Source organism: Ursus arctos, unplaced genomic scaffold (genome assembly GCF_023065955.2).
Source record: "Ursus arctos isolate Adak ecotype North America unplaced genomic scaffold, UrsArc2.0 scaffold_24, whole genome shotgun sequence".
NCBI classification, from domain to species: Eukaryota; Metazoa; Chordata; class Mammalia; order Carnivora; family Ursidae; genus Ursus; species Ursus arctos.
Window position 1 is genome coordinate 18143409 of NW_026622919.1, and position 16742 is coordinate 18160150.

The window sequence follows — 16742 nt, forward strand, 5'->3', positions numbered from 1 at the left end:
GAGCTGCGGCAGACCTGCCAGGAGGCTGAGAGCTCGAGAACCCAGCCGTCGAACCTTAGTCCACAAAGGAAGACCCAGGAGAGCCCTTGGGAGCCAGGAAGGCAGCAGGAGGCATTGGGGGCTGGCCAGCTGGGGTGGGGTGGGCCAGACTCACAGCTGTCCAGATGTGTGTGAGAGATAACTGTGTTTACTGGGCACCCAGAAGGAGCAGGGCGGGGGGTGGGAAGGGGCTCCCCGGGACGGTGAGGCGGGCAGATTAGGAGGCGGGGGCATGAGTCAGGGGTTTGGGAGCTGCCCCCGGGGTTTGGGAGCCAGGACTCGGTGCTGTTAGAGCAGGCGTGAGCTCGGCCGGTGCCAGAGGATACCCGTGGCTGCGGGAGTTCGCGGAGGGACCCCGAGGCTCGTGAGCAGGTGAGCAGGGCTGGAAAGGGCTGGGGGTGGGCACCTGTTCTGAGGGTTTCTGCAGGTGCCCAGCCTGAATCTGTGCCAAGGTGGACACAGGCGCCCGACCTCCAAGGGGGTGCAGGTGGGTGGGATGAGCAGGGTAGGATGTGTGTTGTTACCCCTAAGGGCACAGGCCCATTGGCACCTACAGCTGGGGAGCGGGGCTGCAGGTGTCAGGAAAAAGAGGCGGGCACATGGCGCCAGAGGTATGTGTGGCTGGTGGTGGCGGGGGGGTATCGGATCCTCCTCCAGGTGTGGATCCTTGTCAGGCTCCCATTTACCAGCCCCTTGGACCCCACAGACTCAGGTCTTACCCCCCCAGCCCCCTCTGTCTTCCATGCATGGGGACCCGCAGGCCATCCTATCTCCCTCCGGTGAGGACTGTTGTTCACAGACACTGCTTCCCATTTGGGACACTTCCAGGGAGTCGACCAGGCAGACCTGGCCCTGTCCCCAGCCTAGGGAGTGTTTGGAGGGAAAGGAGGCGTCCCCATCGCCCGAGGATCTCAGAGTGCTTAGGCTAATTCCATGGGAACTGAAGGAAGATCAGAAACAGATGAAGATAGCAAGTCTGACCTTGACCCCCAGTCACGGCGGTAATGACAGCCAACATTCACACGGAGCTCTTTCTGGGTCAGGCGTGTTCTGAGGGCTTTATGTAGATCAGCTTAGTGCTACCACAGGCCTACAAGGTGGGTATCATTACTATTACCCCACTTTGCAGATGAGAAATCCAAGACACAGAGAGGTTGAGTCACTTGCCCATGGTCACACAGTAAGTGGCAGGGCTGGGATCCGAACCCAGGCAGTCCGACTGGGGAGTCCATGCTTTTAACCCACGAGCACTCAACCAGCTTAGAGCTGTTTTCTCTTCTGGGAGGCAGCTCAGCTGAGGGCTAGAGATGTAGCTGGAGTCAGGTAGGCCAGGGTTTCGTCCTGCCTCTGATACCTACCGGCCAGAGGACCAAGACCAGTTAACCTCTCTGAACCTCAGCTTTCTCATCTGTAAAACGGCGTTAGTGACATTACCCACTTCGCAGAATACTTTAAAGATTCTAAGAGATAAGGCAGTATGGCTTTGTGCGGTGTGGGGGCCATTACACAAGGCAGTGCTATGCCCCCAGGGAGCCCTCCCCATCATCTGGTCTCCCCCCCACCCCCTGCCAGCTGTGCCCCACCTCCGGGACTCCAGATGCCCTGCTCACCCTTATCTGGCCTTGCCCTGGCTGGCTGGCCGGCCAGGTGTTTGACGAGCTTCCAGACACAGGGCGGCGATCGGGTTCCGAGCTCTTATCAGTGCCGAAGCAAGGCCTGCAGCTGGGGCCAGAGGGCAGGGGGCCGGGCTGCAGTAGGGGCTGCAATCTGGGTCATGGGGGCACCCTCTAAGGCCCCAGCTGAGCTCAAGGCACCTCCATTCTCCCCTCCTCTCTTACTGAGGTCTCAGAACCCTGGTGGGAAGGCCCTCCCGTTGTACAGATGGGATGACTGAGGCCTGGAGAGAGGCTGGGGGCTGCTCAAGGCTATTCGGCCAGTCGGTGGCAGACAGTCAGCCTCCTCTGGCTCTGAAGGGCCCCTCTGACCAATTCACCTCCCAGATAGGAAATGGAGGGCAGAGTCCCAGCCCCACAGGTGGGACCTTTAGCACCTAAGGCTTAATACCCTTGAGACCTCTCAGGATTTGAGGCCCAGGCACAGGGCAAGACCAGAGAAGAAGGAAAATAGAGATAGGAGAAGAGGAAAGCAGGGGACAGAAGAAGGAGAGAAAAAGGTGCAAGACTAGGGTCCTCAAGGGGCAAGTCCTGTGCAGTAGGGACGGCCCTGTCCATGGGCTTTGGGACCGTCCCCCGGTCATCACTTCCCCTGCCACCACCACAAGGCAGGAACCCCTGCCCTTCTCAGTTTGGTGAGGCTGTGCCATGCCCCCTCCCTCCCTCTATCTCTTGGGACTACAGTGCCAGCCATCCCCCAGAAGGAAATGTCTCTGGACCGTTCTTTCTGTACACCGTCCCTGCCCTGTCCCTCACACAGCAGCCAGCCCCACCTCTGTGCGCTCGTGCTCATACCTGGGCCACCCTTGCCCACCTCTCGGCCCTTCCGAACCCACCAGAGCTTCTTGGCCCAGCCCCAGGGTCCCATCCTCAGAGACACTCCACCCCCAACCCTACCAGTCGGTCCTCCCTATTGTCCTGCCATATAAGCCTTGGCACCCAACACCTTCCACTCATTTCTCGTTTGTCTGAGGGACGTATCGTCTCCTGAAACACTTTGCGTGTCACGTGTTCCTGGCTTGCCTCTCCAGTCAGGGATGGGGGCTTTTCCAGGGGAGGGACAGTGTCTCGTTCATCTCCGCTCCCACTGCTCAGCGCCATGTGGGCACAGAGTGGGCCCGTCTGTCACCCGACCCCAATCCCTGTTGCTGGGGGAGGGGGAAAGGGAGCCCCTCCACACCAGTCTGGGGCCACCCTAGGGGACTTCTGTGCTCCCCTCCAGATGGGCTTCACATTCCTGGGGTGAGCATACCTTCCTCTCTGCCAGAGATGCAAGTGAGCAAACCTGAGACAAAGGGCTCGGTCTCCTCTTGGTTGGGTCCTAGTTGTCCTGACTCCCCAGTTCCAGAGGCCCAAGCCTCCAGGGGGGAGCCACACTTACCTTCACCCAGCACGTATTTACTGAGCACCTACTCCGTGGCAACCATTCTGCTAGGAGTGAGGGATTCAGTGGGGACTGAGACATGGATCTTAGCACTCGAGCGGCTTCCCTTCTAGAGGCCCCCTCAGACAATATATAGACAAATGAATCAAGAAACCAGAAAATGACAGATTGGGTTAGTGAATGTGAGGGTGGTCGGGAAGGGAATCTGAAGAGCTGAGATGTGAGAAGGGATGAGGTTGGGGGGCAGAGGGGCACCAAGGATGCGGACAACTGCGTGTGCAAAGGCCCTGGGGCAGGAAAGGGCTTGGCAAGGCCAATGGGATAGGTGGGGAGCAAGCAAGAGAGATGGAGTTCACGAGGAGATGGAGGAGAGAAACAGGGCCACCTCATTCAACACCTGTAAGCCACTCCCAAGGATGCTGCAACCCCATGCCTAGCAGAACATAGCTGTTTCTGGGAGAAAAGGGTATGCTGTGAAGACTCTCAGGGGAACTAAGTTCCTTGAAGAAGGAACAGGTCATGCCCCTGGAGTTGGCTAAGTCCTGGGGATGGACAGGAAAAGAAGCCGGGTGAGGACTGGTGGATGGAAGAAGGAGCTGAATTTGAAGGACACCCCATCCTCTCAAGCACCCTTTGATTGATGCCAGCCAAGCTTCCTCTTCCCGCCCCAGCTCTCCCAGCCCCTGTACACCTGTCCTCACACCTACAAACCTAGCTCCTTCCCACCGACGCCCAACTTCCTTCCCCTGACCCCACTGCCTCCCAACACCTGGGATCCCCCTTGACTCAAATGTAGCCTCTTCTGGGGGAGGATCGGGAGACCCCAGGATGCCCTGGGCCTCACTCGGCCTGCGCTCCCACCCCACAGGGACCCGCAGTGCGGGTTATGCTGGGGGCTTGAGTCCCTGTGGACAACTGGACAATCAGGAGCATCATGGAGGACCGGCAGGTGAGTCTTCCGTGGTGTCTGCCGGGCTCCCATCTGGGGGCCCTGGGAACCCAACCCTGGACTCCTACCTTCATGGTGGCTCAAGAAGCCCTTCACAGCCCAACCCTGATGGCCACTTCCGACAGGAGGATCACGAAGAGGGGCTGGAGGACGCTCTAGAACAGGAGGAATATGAAGACCTGGATGTCCCCGTGATTCAGGCGGAAGAGCCAGTAGGTGAGCCCCATCTCTCTCTCTTGCTGGGCTGAGCTGCTGAGCCCCAGACAGAGACACTAAGGGAACTTGTCCTCCCCTTCTCCACACCCTCCCCCACCCCAGCCCCAGGGCCAGTTCTCCCACAATCCTGGGTGATTGAAGGATAAACAGAGTTTTGTTTGAAATGATCACAGGAGGTGACTGGGGGGCGGGGGGCAGGACTAGTCACCCATGGCTGGGCCCTTCGGTTTGGGACAGGGCAGCCAGGCCCGACTGTGACAAGGGCATGAGCCCCCATGCCATCTGTGCCCGTCCCATGTTGACTTCTAGGCCAGGCACCGGGCCTGTTCCAGGAACATCATTCTGTTTGGGGGTCTAGAGGTCCTGAGAAATGAGGGGCCGCGGGGACCCCCAGGGCAGAGAGACATCAGGAAACCTTCCTGGGCCTGCCAAGGTCTCAGTGGGGAGCCCCAGGTGGGGACCTGTTTACTGTCAATAGGAGTTAAGTGCTGGCAATTGGCATTGAAGACCAGAGGCCCCTCTGGGAAATGAAGGCCGGGAGTGGGGTGGGGGGTGGGGGGGCAATATAAGGCAGACCCCACCCTGGCTCCTAGAGCTCCAGTAGGAGACACGGAGAAGTATTTGGCTGGTGGGATTGCTGAGGCAGGGGGGACAAAGGAAGGGAAGCTGGTCCCAGAAAGTGGAAGGAGAATAAAGAGATCCGAGGAGAATCCTGGGAATTGCCATTTGGGACGCTCTACCTTGAAGGTGACCCTCTGTGTCACCACTAAAGATGACTCCTAGGGGTCTTCCACAAGGCTCGGATGGGGCGTGAAGGAGCCAGGCTGGGCCAAGAACAGGCACAGGGAACCACAGACCCTTGAGCAGCAGGGGTGGGGTGGGATGGGGTGGGGTGGGGTGCAGGCACTCGGGACCTAGCCAGTGGCAACGGGAGGGAGTGGGGCATCATCTCACGCTGCTCTTGGAGGCTCACTTGTGGGTGCTGCCGGAGGCCCCTAAGGGGGGATTATCTGGGGGCAACACTAACCCGCCTCCGGGTTTTCAGCTGACCACGCTGAGCCGACAGCCACAGACCAAGACACAACCACAGACCCAGAAGCCACATCGCGAGCGGGCACCCACGAGGTGAGGACCCCTGGCATCCCCCTGATTCTCTTTTCTGTGCTGCCTGGGAACCGACCCTTCTACCAGGAGAAGGGAGGTGAAGAGGGATAGGCACAGCTTCAGCATGGGGGAACCCCACAAACAGGCAGGGAAGGAGTGGGCATCCCGGGAAATAGGCAGAAGGGAAGAGGACACTCCTGCTGAGTGGGGAGACCTGGGTCCCTTTTCCACTGAGCAGGGAGCTTCCTGGGCAGAGATAAAGTGACTGCCAGAGGTCTGCGCTCCCAGGCCCTCTGGCCCTGGCCAGGCTGTCAGGTGCTCCCAGGGGAAGCACAGAATTAAATACGTGCCCCCTCTGCCCAAGCCTGCCGGGCCCCACACGTCCCTGCTGGGCATGACTGTCTAGCCGGTTAGGACATTGGATCTGCCCTCCGCTAGGCCCCTGGGAGCAGCCAGCTGGCCCCAAGGAAACCCAAGGGCACGTTGAGCCTACCCAACAGTCTTGGAGGCAGGAGACCCACCCGAGGACCCCAAAGGCTTCCTTTACAATTTCCTCCCAAGTGTCCAATCTAGCACTCCTTTTGGTCCAGAGGTTCTCCAATGCCTCTGAAATGGGGTAAGGGCCTGGCCAGGGAGTTGGGGAATAGAGCCAGAGTTGTGGGCTGCATCCCACCCCCCACACTTCCTACCTCGCTCAACACACCCAGGCTGCAGCTCCCGCCGGTCCCCTCTGAACTCAGGGTCTGCCCTGAGTGCTCCAGGACTCCGGGCCTCCTCCAAACAGCTCTCAGAGCCTGCTGAGTGCCCACCACGCCCTGGACTGCCAGTCTCCCCAGAGCGCGGCCCCAGGCCTGAGACACTGATTCAGGCTTGCGGGGCCGCAGGTGTATGTGGAGCTTCAGGAACTGGTGATGGATGAGAAGAACCAAGAGCTGCGGTGGATGGAGGCAGCACACTGGGTGCGGGTGGAGGAGAACCTCAGGGAGGATGGGGTCTGGGGCCGCCCACACCTGTCCTACCTCACCTTCTGGAGCCTCTTGGAGCTGCAGAAAGCCTTTGTCAAGGGTGAGCCCCGCTGGACCCGTCCCCAAGACCTGCGCGTGTGGCGCACGGGGGTGGGCAGGAGGGCCACCGTCCAGCCATTGGCTCACCCCTCCACCCCTTGCAGGGACCGTCCTCCTGGATCTGCCAGAGACCTCCCTGGCGGGAGTGGCCAACCAGCTGCTGGATGAGTTTATCTACGAGGAGCAGATCCGGCCTGAGGCCCGGGACCTGCTGCTCCGGGTCCTACTGCTGCAGCACAGGTGGCCCTGCCTGCCAGCACCTGGCCTCCCCAGCCAAAGGGCCCACCTCCCCGGCGCACCTGCCCCGGGCTCTCCCTGGAGGCCCAGGTGGCCCCTCCCCACCAGACCAGGGCCCACGTTTCTTCCACGGTGCCTCCTGCCTCTGACACCTCTTGAGGGGTGGCCGTGTCTCCATGTTCAGATGTGGGGGCTGCTGTACTCAGGAGGGCAGGTTCTCAAGTCCCTTCCCTCCGTCCATCCTGGCCCCACCTGGTCATTCCAGGCAGAGACCACCCGCTTGCATCCGCAGCATCCTTCCAAAGGAGGCTGCCTGTCCTTGTGCCCCTGGGTCCCTCTAGTCCGGTCACTGGGAAGCCCTGCTTGATCCCTCCGACCACCCCTCTCGGCATTACTGACAGCCCAGCCCAAACAGCTTACTCACATGTCCCCTGTGTGTCCCACAGCCATGCCAAAGACCTGGAGGCCCTGGGGGGTGTGAAGCCCACGGTTCTGACACGTTCTGGGGACCCCTCACAGCCTCTGCTCCCCCAGCACCCCTCGTTAGAGACGCAGATCTTCTGTGAACAGGTGAGGCTGTACCAGGGGTGTGGGGGAGCCAGGAAGTGACCCACCTGAATCGGGTTAGAAATGAGAGTGGTTAGGGAAGGAGGCGGCTGGATGCTCGGACTGGCCAGAGGACTCACCTCACCACACTCCTTCCAACAGGGACAGGAGGGCACAGAAGGGCATTCACCATCTGGAATTCTGGAGAAGATTCCCCCAGATTCGGAGGCCTCCCTGGTGCTCGTGGGTAAGCAGCTGGGGCCTCCACCCCCAGCCCCTCCACACCCCCGCTATGCCTCCTGTCCAGCCCCAGCCTCCCTCTCCTGAAGCATGGATGCAGCAGCCCTCCCCTCCACTCCCCCCCCACCCCCGCAGCCTGGCCCGACAGCTTCCCAATGCCCCTTCCCCTCGCAGGCCGAGCAGAGTTCCTCGAGCGCCCTGTGCTGGGCTTTGTGCGGCTGCAGGAGGCCGTGGTGCTGGAGGCCGTTCAGCTCCCGGTGCCCGTGCGCTTCCTCTTTGTGTTGCTGGGACCCGAGGCCCCCAACATCGATTACACCCAGCTCGGTCGGGCTGCGGCCACCCTCATGTCAGAGAAGGTGAGGAGGGGCTGGCAAGGGCTGGGGGAGCCTGAGGGCTCGGTGGTAGCTGAGGTCACTCACTGCACAGGCCTGGGTCACTTGAGTTTTGCTCATCTGGCACATTCCGTCTCACCCTGTTGCTTCTGCCCAGTCTGGTCAGGGGCAGGTGGTCCGGCCTGGTCCCGCCTGATCGGCCTGATCTAGGGCCGCTCTGACCTGGTTCCATCCAGTTAGGTCTGGCCTGGTCTAGCCTGGCCTACTCTAGTTCCAGCTGGTCTGCTCTGAGTTACCCCATTTGCTTTAGTGCTTTCAGCTTTCTCCACTCCAGGCCCTTTCTGCCTCCCCCACACGCTTTTGTGGTGGGCACAGAAGTGAGGGGGGTGGCAGGGCAAGCAGTTCCTAGCAAGAAGCTGCTGAGAGGGAGGGTCTGGTTCTTGGAGGCTGTGGATGTGGACTCTTTTTTTTTTTTTTTTTTTTTTTTTTTTTTTTTTTTAAAGATTTTATTTATTTATGTGACAGAGAGACAGCCAGTGAGAGAGGGAACACAGCAGGGGAGTGAGAGAGGAAGAAGCAGGCTCCCAGCGGAGGAGCCCGATGTGGGACTTGATCCCGGAATGCCAGGATCACGCCCTGAGCCGAAGGCAGACGCTTTAACGACTGCGCTACCCAGGCGCCCCTGGATGTGGACTCTTGGGTACTTTCATCCAGCAGGTGCTGGCAGCCCTGACCCTCTCTCTGGCCCCCAGGTGTTCCGCACGGATGCCTACCTGGCCCAGAGTAAGGCGGAGCTGGTCTGCAACCTGGAGGGCTTCCTGGACTGCAGCCTGGTGCTGCCTCCCTGCGAGGCCCCCTCCGAGCAGGCCCTGCTCAGTCTGGTGCCTGTGCAGAAGGAGCTGCTGCGGAAGCGGTACCTGCAAAGCCCCGCCAAGCCCGAGCCCCACTTCTACAAGGGCCTAGGTACCTGCCCCGCAGCCCCCACGGCCCCTCAGAGACCCCAGCACAGCCCTGTGAGCCCCTGCCTCCCCTCCTCCCATCCAGTACCCCGGTGTCCTCTCTGTCCTCATGCCTCCCAACCTCCTTGGCCACCCCACTCCCATCATAAGATTCTCCCTGCGATTCCTCTCTCCCCATGCCTCCTCCCGTGACCCCCTGTGACCATGGTCCTGTCCTTGACTACAGATTTGTATGGGGGTCCAGGGGCCCCTGATGGGCCAGACGACCCTCTGCAGCGGACAGGCCTGCTCTTTGGGGGTCTGGTGCGTGACATCCGGCGCCGCTACCCTCACTACTTGAGTGACATCACGGACGCGTGCAGCCCGCAGGTCCTGGCCGCTGTCATCTTCATCTACTTTGCTGCCTTGTCACCTGCCATCACCTTCGGCGGCCTCCTGGGTCAGTGCCTCTGCATGACCCCCTAACCCTCACTTCTGACTCTTTGGCCTCCATGTCGACCCTACCTTCTGACCCAATCGGACAGTCTGGACCCCTACAACAGCCTGCCCTTGAAATGCTCTATTGGACCCTGGGAACGACCTCTTGACCTTGACCACCCTGTAACTTCTACCCGCAGGAGAAAAGACCCAGAACCAGATGGGGGTGTCGGAGCTGCTCATCTCCACCGCAGCGCAGGGCATTCTCTTCTCCCTCTTGGGGGCTCAGCCCCTGCTTGTGGTTGGCTTCTCAGGACCCCTGCTCGTGTTTGAAGAAGCCTTTTTCTCGGTAGCTCCGTTGTGGCCCCACGCGGCCCCTGTGCCCGGCCCTGGCCCCACCCGCCCGAGGCATGGTGCCTGGGCCCTCCAGCCTGACCCCGCGCCCTCTGACCCCTTGCAGTTCTGCACTAGCCACAACCTGGAGTACATCGTGGGCCGCGTGTGGATCGGCTTCTGGCTCGTCCTGATCGTCGTGCTCATAGTGGCCTTCGAGGGCAGTTTCCTGGTCCGCTTCATCTCCCGCTACACCCAAGAGATCTTCTCCTTCCTCATCTCCCTCATCTTCATCTACGAGACCTTTGTCAAGCTGATCAAGGTGGGGGCCGTGGCGGTGTGGATGCACATGTGTGTGTGTGTGTGTGTGTGTGTGTGTGCGCGCGACTCTGTGCACAGACTATGTGGCCGTGTGTGTCCTTGCACACGTGTCCTCAGGGCACTTGTGTGGCTGTGTCTTCATCGTGTGTGGCTGTGACCACATTCACGTTGACACCTGCTGCCTCTGGCTGGTACTCTGGCCACGATCGTGCAGAGCACCTGCGCTTGAGGGGGCGCCTCTGTGTGCGCATGTGCGGCCTGTAACCACGCCAAGAGTGACGAACAGGCGAGCGTGTATGTGAGACTGAGCACGGATAACTGCGTTCGTGGAGGGGCTGTAGGGGTCCCGGAGGCTCTGCTGTCCCCCACGTCCCCTTTGGCACTCACCCCCTCAAAACCACAGGGCCTGTGGGCGGAGCTCCCTGCCTCCTCGCCTTCCTCACCTTAACCTACGCCGACCTGTACATCTGCGTTGTGTATGGAGGGAGGGCGGACGCTGCCTGTCTGCCTCTGATTCTATTGGTTGTTGGGGCTTTCTGTTTCCAAGTCTTTGAAGCCCCTTTCAGGAGCCCCCTAGGCCCTTGTTCCCTGCCCACCAGCCTTACGTCTCCGAGGTCCTGCGTGCTCACGTGCACACCTATGCTTGTTGCCGCCATGGCCTGCCCCACCCAAGCTGAGCTTGGTCTCCACTCCTGAAAACCAAGCTGTAGAATCCCACTGGCCCTCTGTTACCCTGTCAGCTGAGGAAGAAGATAAGTGGATGGATGGATGGATGACAGATGAATGGATAGATAGATGACGGACAGATTGGTGGATGGATGACGGATGGATGAGAGAAAGTAGCATGCCTTCGTTCTCTGCTGCAGATCTTCCAGGACCACCCACTGCAGAAGCATTATGAGCACAACGTGACAGTGGTGCCCAAACCTCAGGCTCCCCTGCCCAACACAGCCCTCCTCTCCCTTGTGCTCATGGCCGGCACCTTCTTCTTCGCCATGCTGCTGCGAAAGTTCAAGAACAGCTCCTACTTCCCTGGCGTGGTCAGCATATCCTCCCCCCAGCCCCACTCTCGCCTACACCACCCTGTCCCAGTCCAAAGCATTCCTCCAGGTTCCTCAGTGCCATTGGCTGTCCTTCTTACCCTAGATTCCCATTCTCCATTCCAAGCCTCCCTGGCCCCCTCCTCATTTAGGCTTTCACTCTTCAGGCAAGCCTATCTCCCTTTCTCAGCATGCCCAGGCTGAGAACCTAGTGGGAAGTCAGGGACAGTTCTTAGAAAGGGCTGGAAAGCTGTGGGGCCAGTGGTGGGGCCGGGCCAGGGAGAGAAGAAAGGAAGCGAGTACATTGAGGTGCACGACAGGGTGTTAGATGTTGGTGGGAGAGCAAGGCCCCCTGCATGAAGAAGGGGCAAGAGTGGGGGCAAGTGGGAGGTGGGAGGTGGGGAAACAATTGGGTGTTGACCAGATTTTTCCACCTGCCCTCAGCTGCGACGGATCATTGGGGACTTCGGGGTTCCCATCTCCATTCTGATCATGGTCATGGTGGATTTCTTCATTGAGGATACCTACACCCAGGTGACACTCTCCTCCTACTGTCAGCTTGTTCTCCCAGTATGCCCCCTCCCAAGAACAGCTTTCCCAAACCTGAAGCCGACTAGAACTCCCCCTACTCATCCCTGACTCCCCCGAGAGCCCCAAGTTCTTCCCACAGCCCTACAGGACCCCTCTGGCTGAAGCAAGGGCCTGGGTCAGAGTGCCTTTTTACTCCTTAACCCAGGGCAGTAGGAAAGAATCTGCTTTGGAGCCAGGCAGATCTGAGTATGTATCTCAGGTCTGCCACCAAATAGCTGTGTGATGCCGGCAAACTATACAACCTCTCTGATCCTGTTTCCTTATCTATAAAGTGGGGAATGAGAAGATGTATGTAAAGGGCTTAGTGCAGTGACTGGGTATAAAGTAGGTGCTCAATATAAGTAAGGTCCCAAGTGCCCAGGACCCTGGGTCCCCTTGCCTCCCTTCCCCCAGGCCCCCGCCCCAGTGTTCTCACCAGCATTCCCCTCCCACAGAAACTCAGCGTGCCTAAAGGCCTCTCAGTGTCCAACTCCTCAGCCCGGGGCTGGGTCATCCACCCACTGGGCTTGTATTCACCTTTCCCCATCTGGATGATGTTTGCCTCCGCCCTGCCTGCCCTGCTGGTCTTCATCCTCATCTTCCTTGAGTCTCAGATCACCACGTAAGAGCCAGGGGCGGAGCTGGGCCTGGGAGGGTCTGGGGCAGGGAAAGGGTCAGACTCTAGGCAGGTGTGACAGTAACGACTGAGCACTAGTCGTAGTGGAGTCTGGGGCCCTCCTGATGACCAGGAGTGATGGATGGGCTGGGGCTGGGGCAGGGGCAGGTTCTGTGGGACCTGACATGGTATAATTTGGGGAGGCCTTTTGAAGAAAAAGAATACAAAATGAGAACTACAAAATGAGGTGGCATACCTCAGAAGGGACCTTACCGGCTCAGCTTCATTGGCTTCAGCGTCAATCTGCCTGTGGACGTCCTAGATGATATCTTGAGATCCTGCTACTCTTAGAGTCTGGATTCTCAAGAGGGAATGGGAGGGAGGGGAGCAAGGAACTCCAAGGGAGAGGAGCACAGCAGGACAAACTAAGATACAGAGGGACCCAAGTATGGAGAATGTGGGAGGGGGCAAAGAGGGTGGGGGCGAGGGAGAACACTGCTTACCCCTGACCTCCCGCACCCCCAGGCTAATTATCAGCAAACCAGAGCGCAAGTTGGTCAAGGGCTCTGGCTTCCACCTGGACCTGCTGCTGGTCATTGGCATGGGCGGTGTGGCTGCCCTCTTTGGGATGCCCTGGCTCAGTGCCACCACCGTCCGTTCTGTCACCCACGCCAATGCTCTCACTGTCATGGGCAAGGCCAGTGCCCCAGGGGCTTCCGCCCAGATTCAGGAGGTCAAGGAGCAGCGGATCAGCGGGCTCCTGGTCGCTGTGCTCGTGGGTGAGTAAGGGCTGGCTACACTCTCCATCACCCTCTCGCCTTGCTGCCGGCCTCCAGCCTCTGCCTCTTAGGATCCAGTGCCTTCTGGCCACCCTGTAGCCGGCTCTCCCCACATACCCCCTGCCCCTGTCTCCCCAGGGTCCTTTGTTCACATGAGGGAATTCTGGAGGAAATGCCCAAGACCTAAGGCACGGAGATAGACATCTGAGCAGGAGAGGGAGCAGGCAGAGGGAAGGGGGGGCACCATACGGAGGCCTTCTCTAGATAGGACCGGGTAGTCAGAGCTTTATCCAACAGAAGCTCAGTGAACGGTGGGTTCCAACCCTGCTCTGCTGCGGACTCGGTCCCTCCTCATCCTGTGCCTCAGTTCCTCTGTCTGTGCCATTAGGGGGTTCATTAGATGCCCCTGAGGTCTCTCTCGCTTGGCTGCTCTCTGACTGATGCCAAGGGGCAGTGCTCCAAGCATAATCTGGGCTGGGAGAGCAGGGACAGGGGGTCACTGGGGTCAACCCACGTTCTGGAGCAGCAGGGAGTCCAGCCGGGCTCAGTGTGGGCAGCGCCACAGTCATGGATAGAGTTGCCAGGGAAGGTTCTTAAAGGAGGCAAAGTTGGTGTAAGCTGGAAGAGGGTTAGGGTTTGGCTAGGTGGAGGGGGACAGAGGCATTCTGGGCTGGGGTGATGGAAAAATTGGGCTTCTCTGACCTCTGTGAGCCCCCGAGGCTAAAGCAGTAGGCTTTGATGTCCCTCAGGCAGGAGTTTCCCTCCCTGATCTGCCACTTAGTAGCTGTGTGGCCTTAGGCAAGTTGCTTCACCTCTCTGAGTCTGTTTCCTCATCTGTAAGACTGGGTAATACTTATGAAGAGGATCCACAGAAAGGGCTTCATATGGTCCCTGTGGTTTCATTCCCCAGCCCCTGATGCTGTCGGCCCTCTGCCCGCCCCCCCCCCCCACCCCGGGGCTAAGAGTGCCCAGTTCTCCCTGCAGGCGTGTCCATCCTCATGGGGCCCATCCTGTCCCGCATCCCCCTGGCTGTGCTGTTCGGCATCTTCCTCTACATGGGGGTCACGTCCCTCAGCGGCATCCAACTCTTTGACCGTGTCTTGCTCCTGTTCAAACCATCGAAGTACCACCCGGATGTGCCCTACGTCAAGCGGGTACAGAGCCCTCCGGGCGGCCCAGCCCCGGGTGGGGCGGGGGCTGCGGGGCGCCAGGGCAGGCAGGCGGTAACCGCAGCCTCCACCCACAGGTGAGGACCTGGCGGATGCACTTGTTCACGGTCATCCAGATCGTCTGCCTGGCAGGGCTGTGGGCCGTGAAGACCTTCCCCACCACCTCGCTGGCCCTGCCCTTCGTCCTCATCCTCACGGTGCCTCTGCGCCGCCTCCTGCTGCCGCTCATCTTCCGGAAGCTGGAGCTCCAGTGTGTGCGTGGCCGCTCCCCGCCCCTACCCTGCGGGCCTGGGCGGGACCCCAGAGCTGGGGGGCAGGGAGGGGTTAAGACGCGCGCAGGGTGTGTTCCCAGTGAGCTGTCCTGACTGCGGAGCAGCTCGTGCTGTGGTCTTACGGGTCAGTTCGGACAGGGTTGCTCCTCCAATAGAATCCCCCCAGCACGTGACAGTCGCCGCGGGGCTGCCCTGATGAAGGGGTGCCCTGCCGGGATGCCACAGCCCCAGGGGCTCCTCACCCTTTTGGAAAGACCAAACCAGACCATCCTAGGGGTTGAGAGGGCAGGACATGACTTGGCCAAGGTCCAGAGAGAGCCAGGCCCTCTCCTCACTCCAGAGGTGCTCTGGGCACTGGGGGGAGGGCTCATCGGCCCCAGGACTCCCCGGAAGCTCACCCTCTCTCCTTCCTACTCTACCCTCCAGCTGGATGCTGACGACGCCAAGCCGACCTTCGATGAAGAGGAGGGTCGGGATGAATACAACGAGGTGACCATGCCCCTGTGAGGGGAAGGCATGGGCCTCCAAGCCCCCTCCATCCTCCCACTTCCCCACTCTCCCAGGAAAAGCAGAAGTTCATGGGTATCTCATGGACTCTCACATCCCTCCTGGGGTAGCAACTGGAGCCTTGTGGGTTGTGGGTGGGGGAATGGAAGGGGTGTCTAGAAACCCTTCCACAAGGGGTAAACCAGCTTTTATGGTCAGTAGGGTCCACACTGGGGAATTTGCTCTGTAGTCTCTCTGGCTGCCATGTTGCCACGCTGCCATGTGGGGCTCCAAAGCTGGAGGACTTAGATCTGAGCCAACCTCTTTACAGCACAGACAGGGGCAGGAGCAAGGGAGGTAGAGGGGGTGGGGTTCAAGTTCCTGCATGCTGTGTGACCTTGGGCAAGTCCCTTGACTTCTCCAGCCTCTGCTTCCCCTTCTGTAAAATGGGTATATTTATAGTAATACCCACGTTACAGGATGGTTACTGGGGACCAAAGTTAAATGTGAAAAAGGGGCCTTGTCCACTCTGAAAGGACTATCATATGGTAGTCATCATTCTTCTTCAGGCCATCCCAAGGTCACACAGCTCCTGCCCAAGTTCATACAGCTCCCGAGCCTCACAGCTGGGATCTGAACCAGGTCTCCTGACTCTGAGGCCAGAGCCCTACGCTCTGCCTCAGTCACCTACCTTCCCATGCTTAGAGATGCCCCTACTGACCCCTCACCTCCCCCCCTCTGCTCCCACTCCCATCCTGGGGACCCTCTTCTGGGGGTCGGAGGGAGGTGTCCTGGTGAGGGCAAGTTTCGGGTGAGGTACAATCAGGGCTGGGACTCAGGACTCCAAAGTGCTCACTCCCTCCTCCCATGCTCGCACTCATTCATGCATTCATTCATTCCACAAACATTTATGGAGGGCCCCGGACCCTGCAGCTACAGAGGCAACTAAGACAAGACCCTGCCGTGGGGTGGGGTGCGGGAGTGGGGGGCAATGCACAGTCTGTTCTAGATTTGGATGGGGGAGGGTGGGAGGAAATGGTGGGGGGGGAAGGGAGGGAGGTTTGTAATTTATTGATTGTATTTTCTAAGAGCTCTCATTGTACTCTGGCTTCACACACACACACGCAGGCCTCTAGTTTGAGACCCACTGTCCACGATCTCAGCGCAGCTGAATCTTGGGGAGAACCCAGATTTGATCAACTGGGGTAAAGGCCAGCGGGCTCTGCAGAATATGGGCATAATCTATTTTTTTACAAAACAAAAATATAAAAACAGCTGAAAGAGCTGGAAGTGGTGAGAAATGGTCGAAACGGAGAACCAGGGGCTCGGGGCACCTGACGGGAGGCCCTCGGGTGCTGCCCTGAAGGCCGACAGCCGCCTCTCACCACTTCACCGCCCTGTGCCTCCGATTCCTCATCAGGAAGGTGGGGACGATAATGGTACCTACCTTGTAGGATTGTTGTAAGGATTAAATGAGACAGTAAAGCGCATGCTTAGCTCAGCCTGACCTCAGGCCTCCGAGGAAGCGCTCAATAAACGTTAGCTGCTGGTGGGGTTACCCTCGCCGGGTTCGCCCTGCCCCCTCCCTCCTGCTCCTTGAACACTGCTAAGGGAAGTGGGAAGAAAGCCGCCCACTCTGCTAGTGCCCTTCCCCTTGATGCTTGGCTATAGGCTTTGCCAATAAATGCGTCTGCGGTGGAGTGATTGCCTTGCTGGCCTTTCCCTCGCAGAGTCGGGAGGCCAAGGGGTCTTGTCTTGGTTGTACCAGGTGGACATGGAGTGCATGGTGGGGGGCTGGTGCCAGAGTTGCGACATGGAGAGCCAGGCTGGGGGCGGGGGGCGGCCGTGGAGCCAGGGGCTGGGACAGAACTGGTGGCCCGGAGTCCTAGGGCGGAGAGGGCCAGCTGCCAGGGAGAGGGTGGGAGAGCAAGGGGAGACACGTTTGCACTCTGGACATCCTTCTGCTTCAGAATAAGCAAGACCCCTGTACTGTGGG

At 59.5% G+C, this 16742-nt stretch overlaps 1 protein-coding gene across 1 annotated transcript; it reads left to right on the top strand.

Annotated features, from left to right (window-relative positions):
* Window positions 1-338: 338 nt before the first annotated feature.
* Window positions 339-15701, top strand: SLC4A1 (solute carrier family 4 member 1 (Diego blood group)). The gene is made up of 20 exons (XM_026512679.4): window positions 339-411; window positions 3965-4045; window positions 4171-4261; window positions 5307-5386; window positions 6250-6430; window positions 6534-6669; window positions 7113-7236; window positions 7375-7459; window positions 7627-7808; window positions 8537-8747; window positions 8970-9182; window positions 9361-9509; window positions 9621-9815; window positions 10681-10854; window positions 11299-11388; window positions 11880-12046; window positions 12566-12819; window positions 13804-13973; window positions 14066-14242; window positions 14687-15701. Exons 2-20 carry the CDS (start codon window positions 4031-4033, stop codon window positions 14765-14767), a joined length of 2775 nt encoding a protein of 924 aa, XP_026368464.1. The 5' UTR covers window positions 339-411; window positions 3965-4030; the 3' UTR covers window positions 14768-15701.
* Window positions 15702-16742: the final 1041 nt, after the last annotated feature.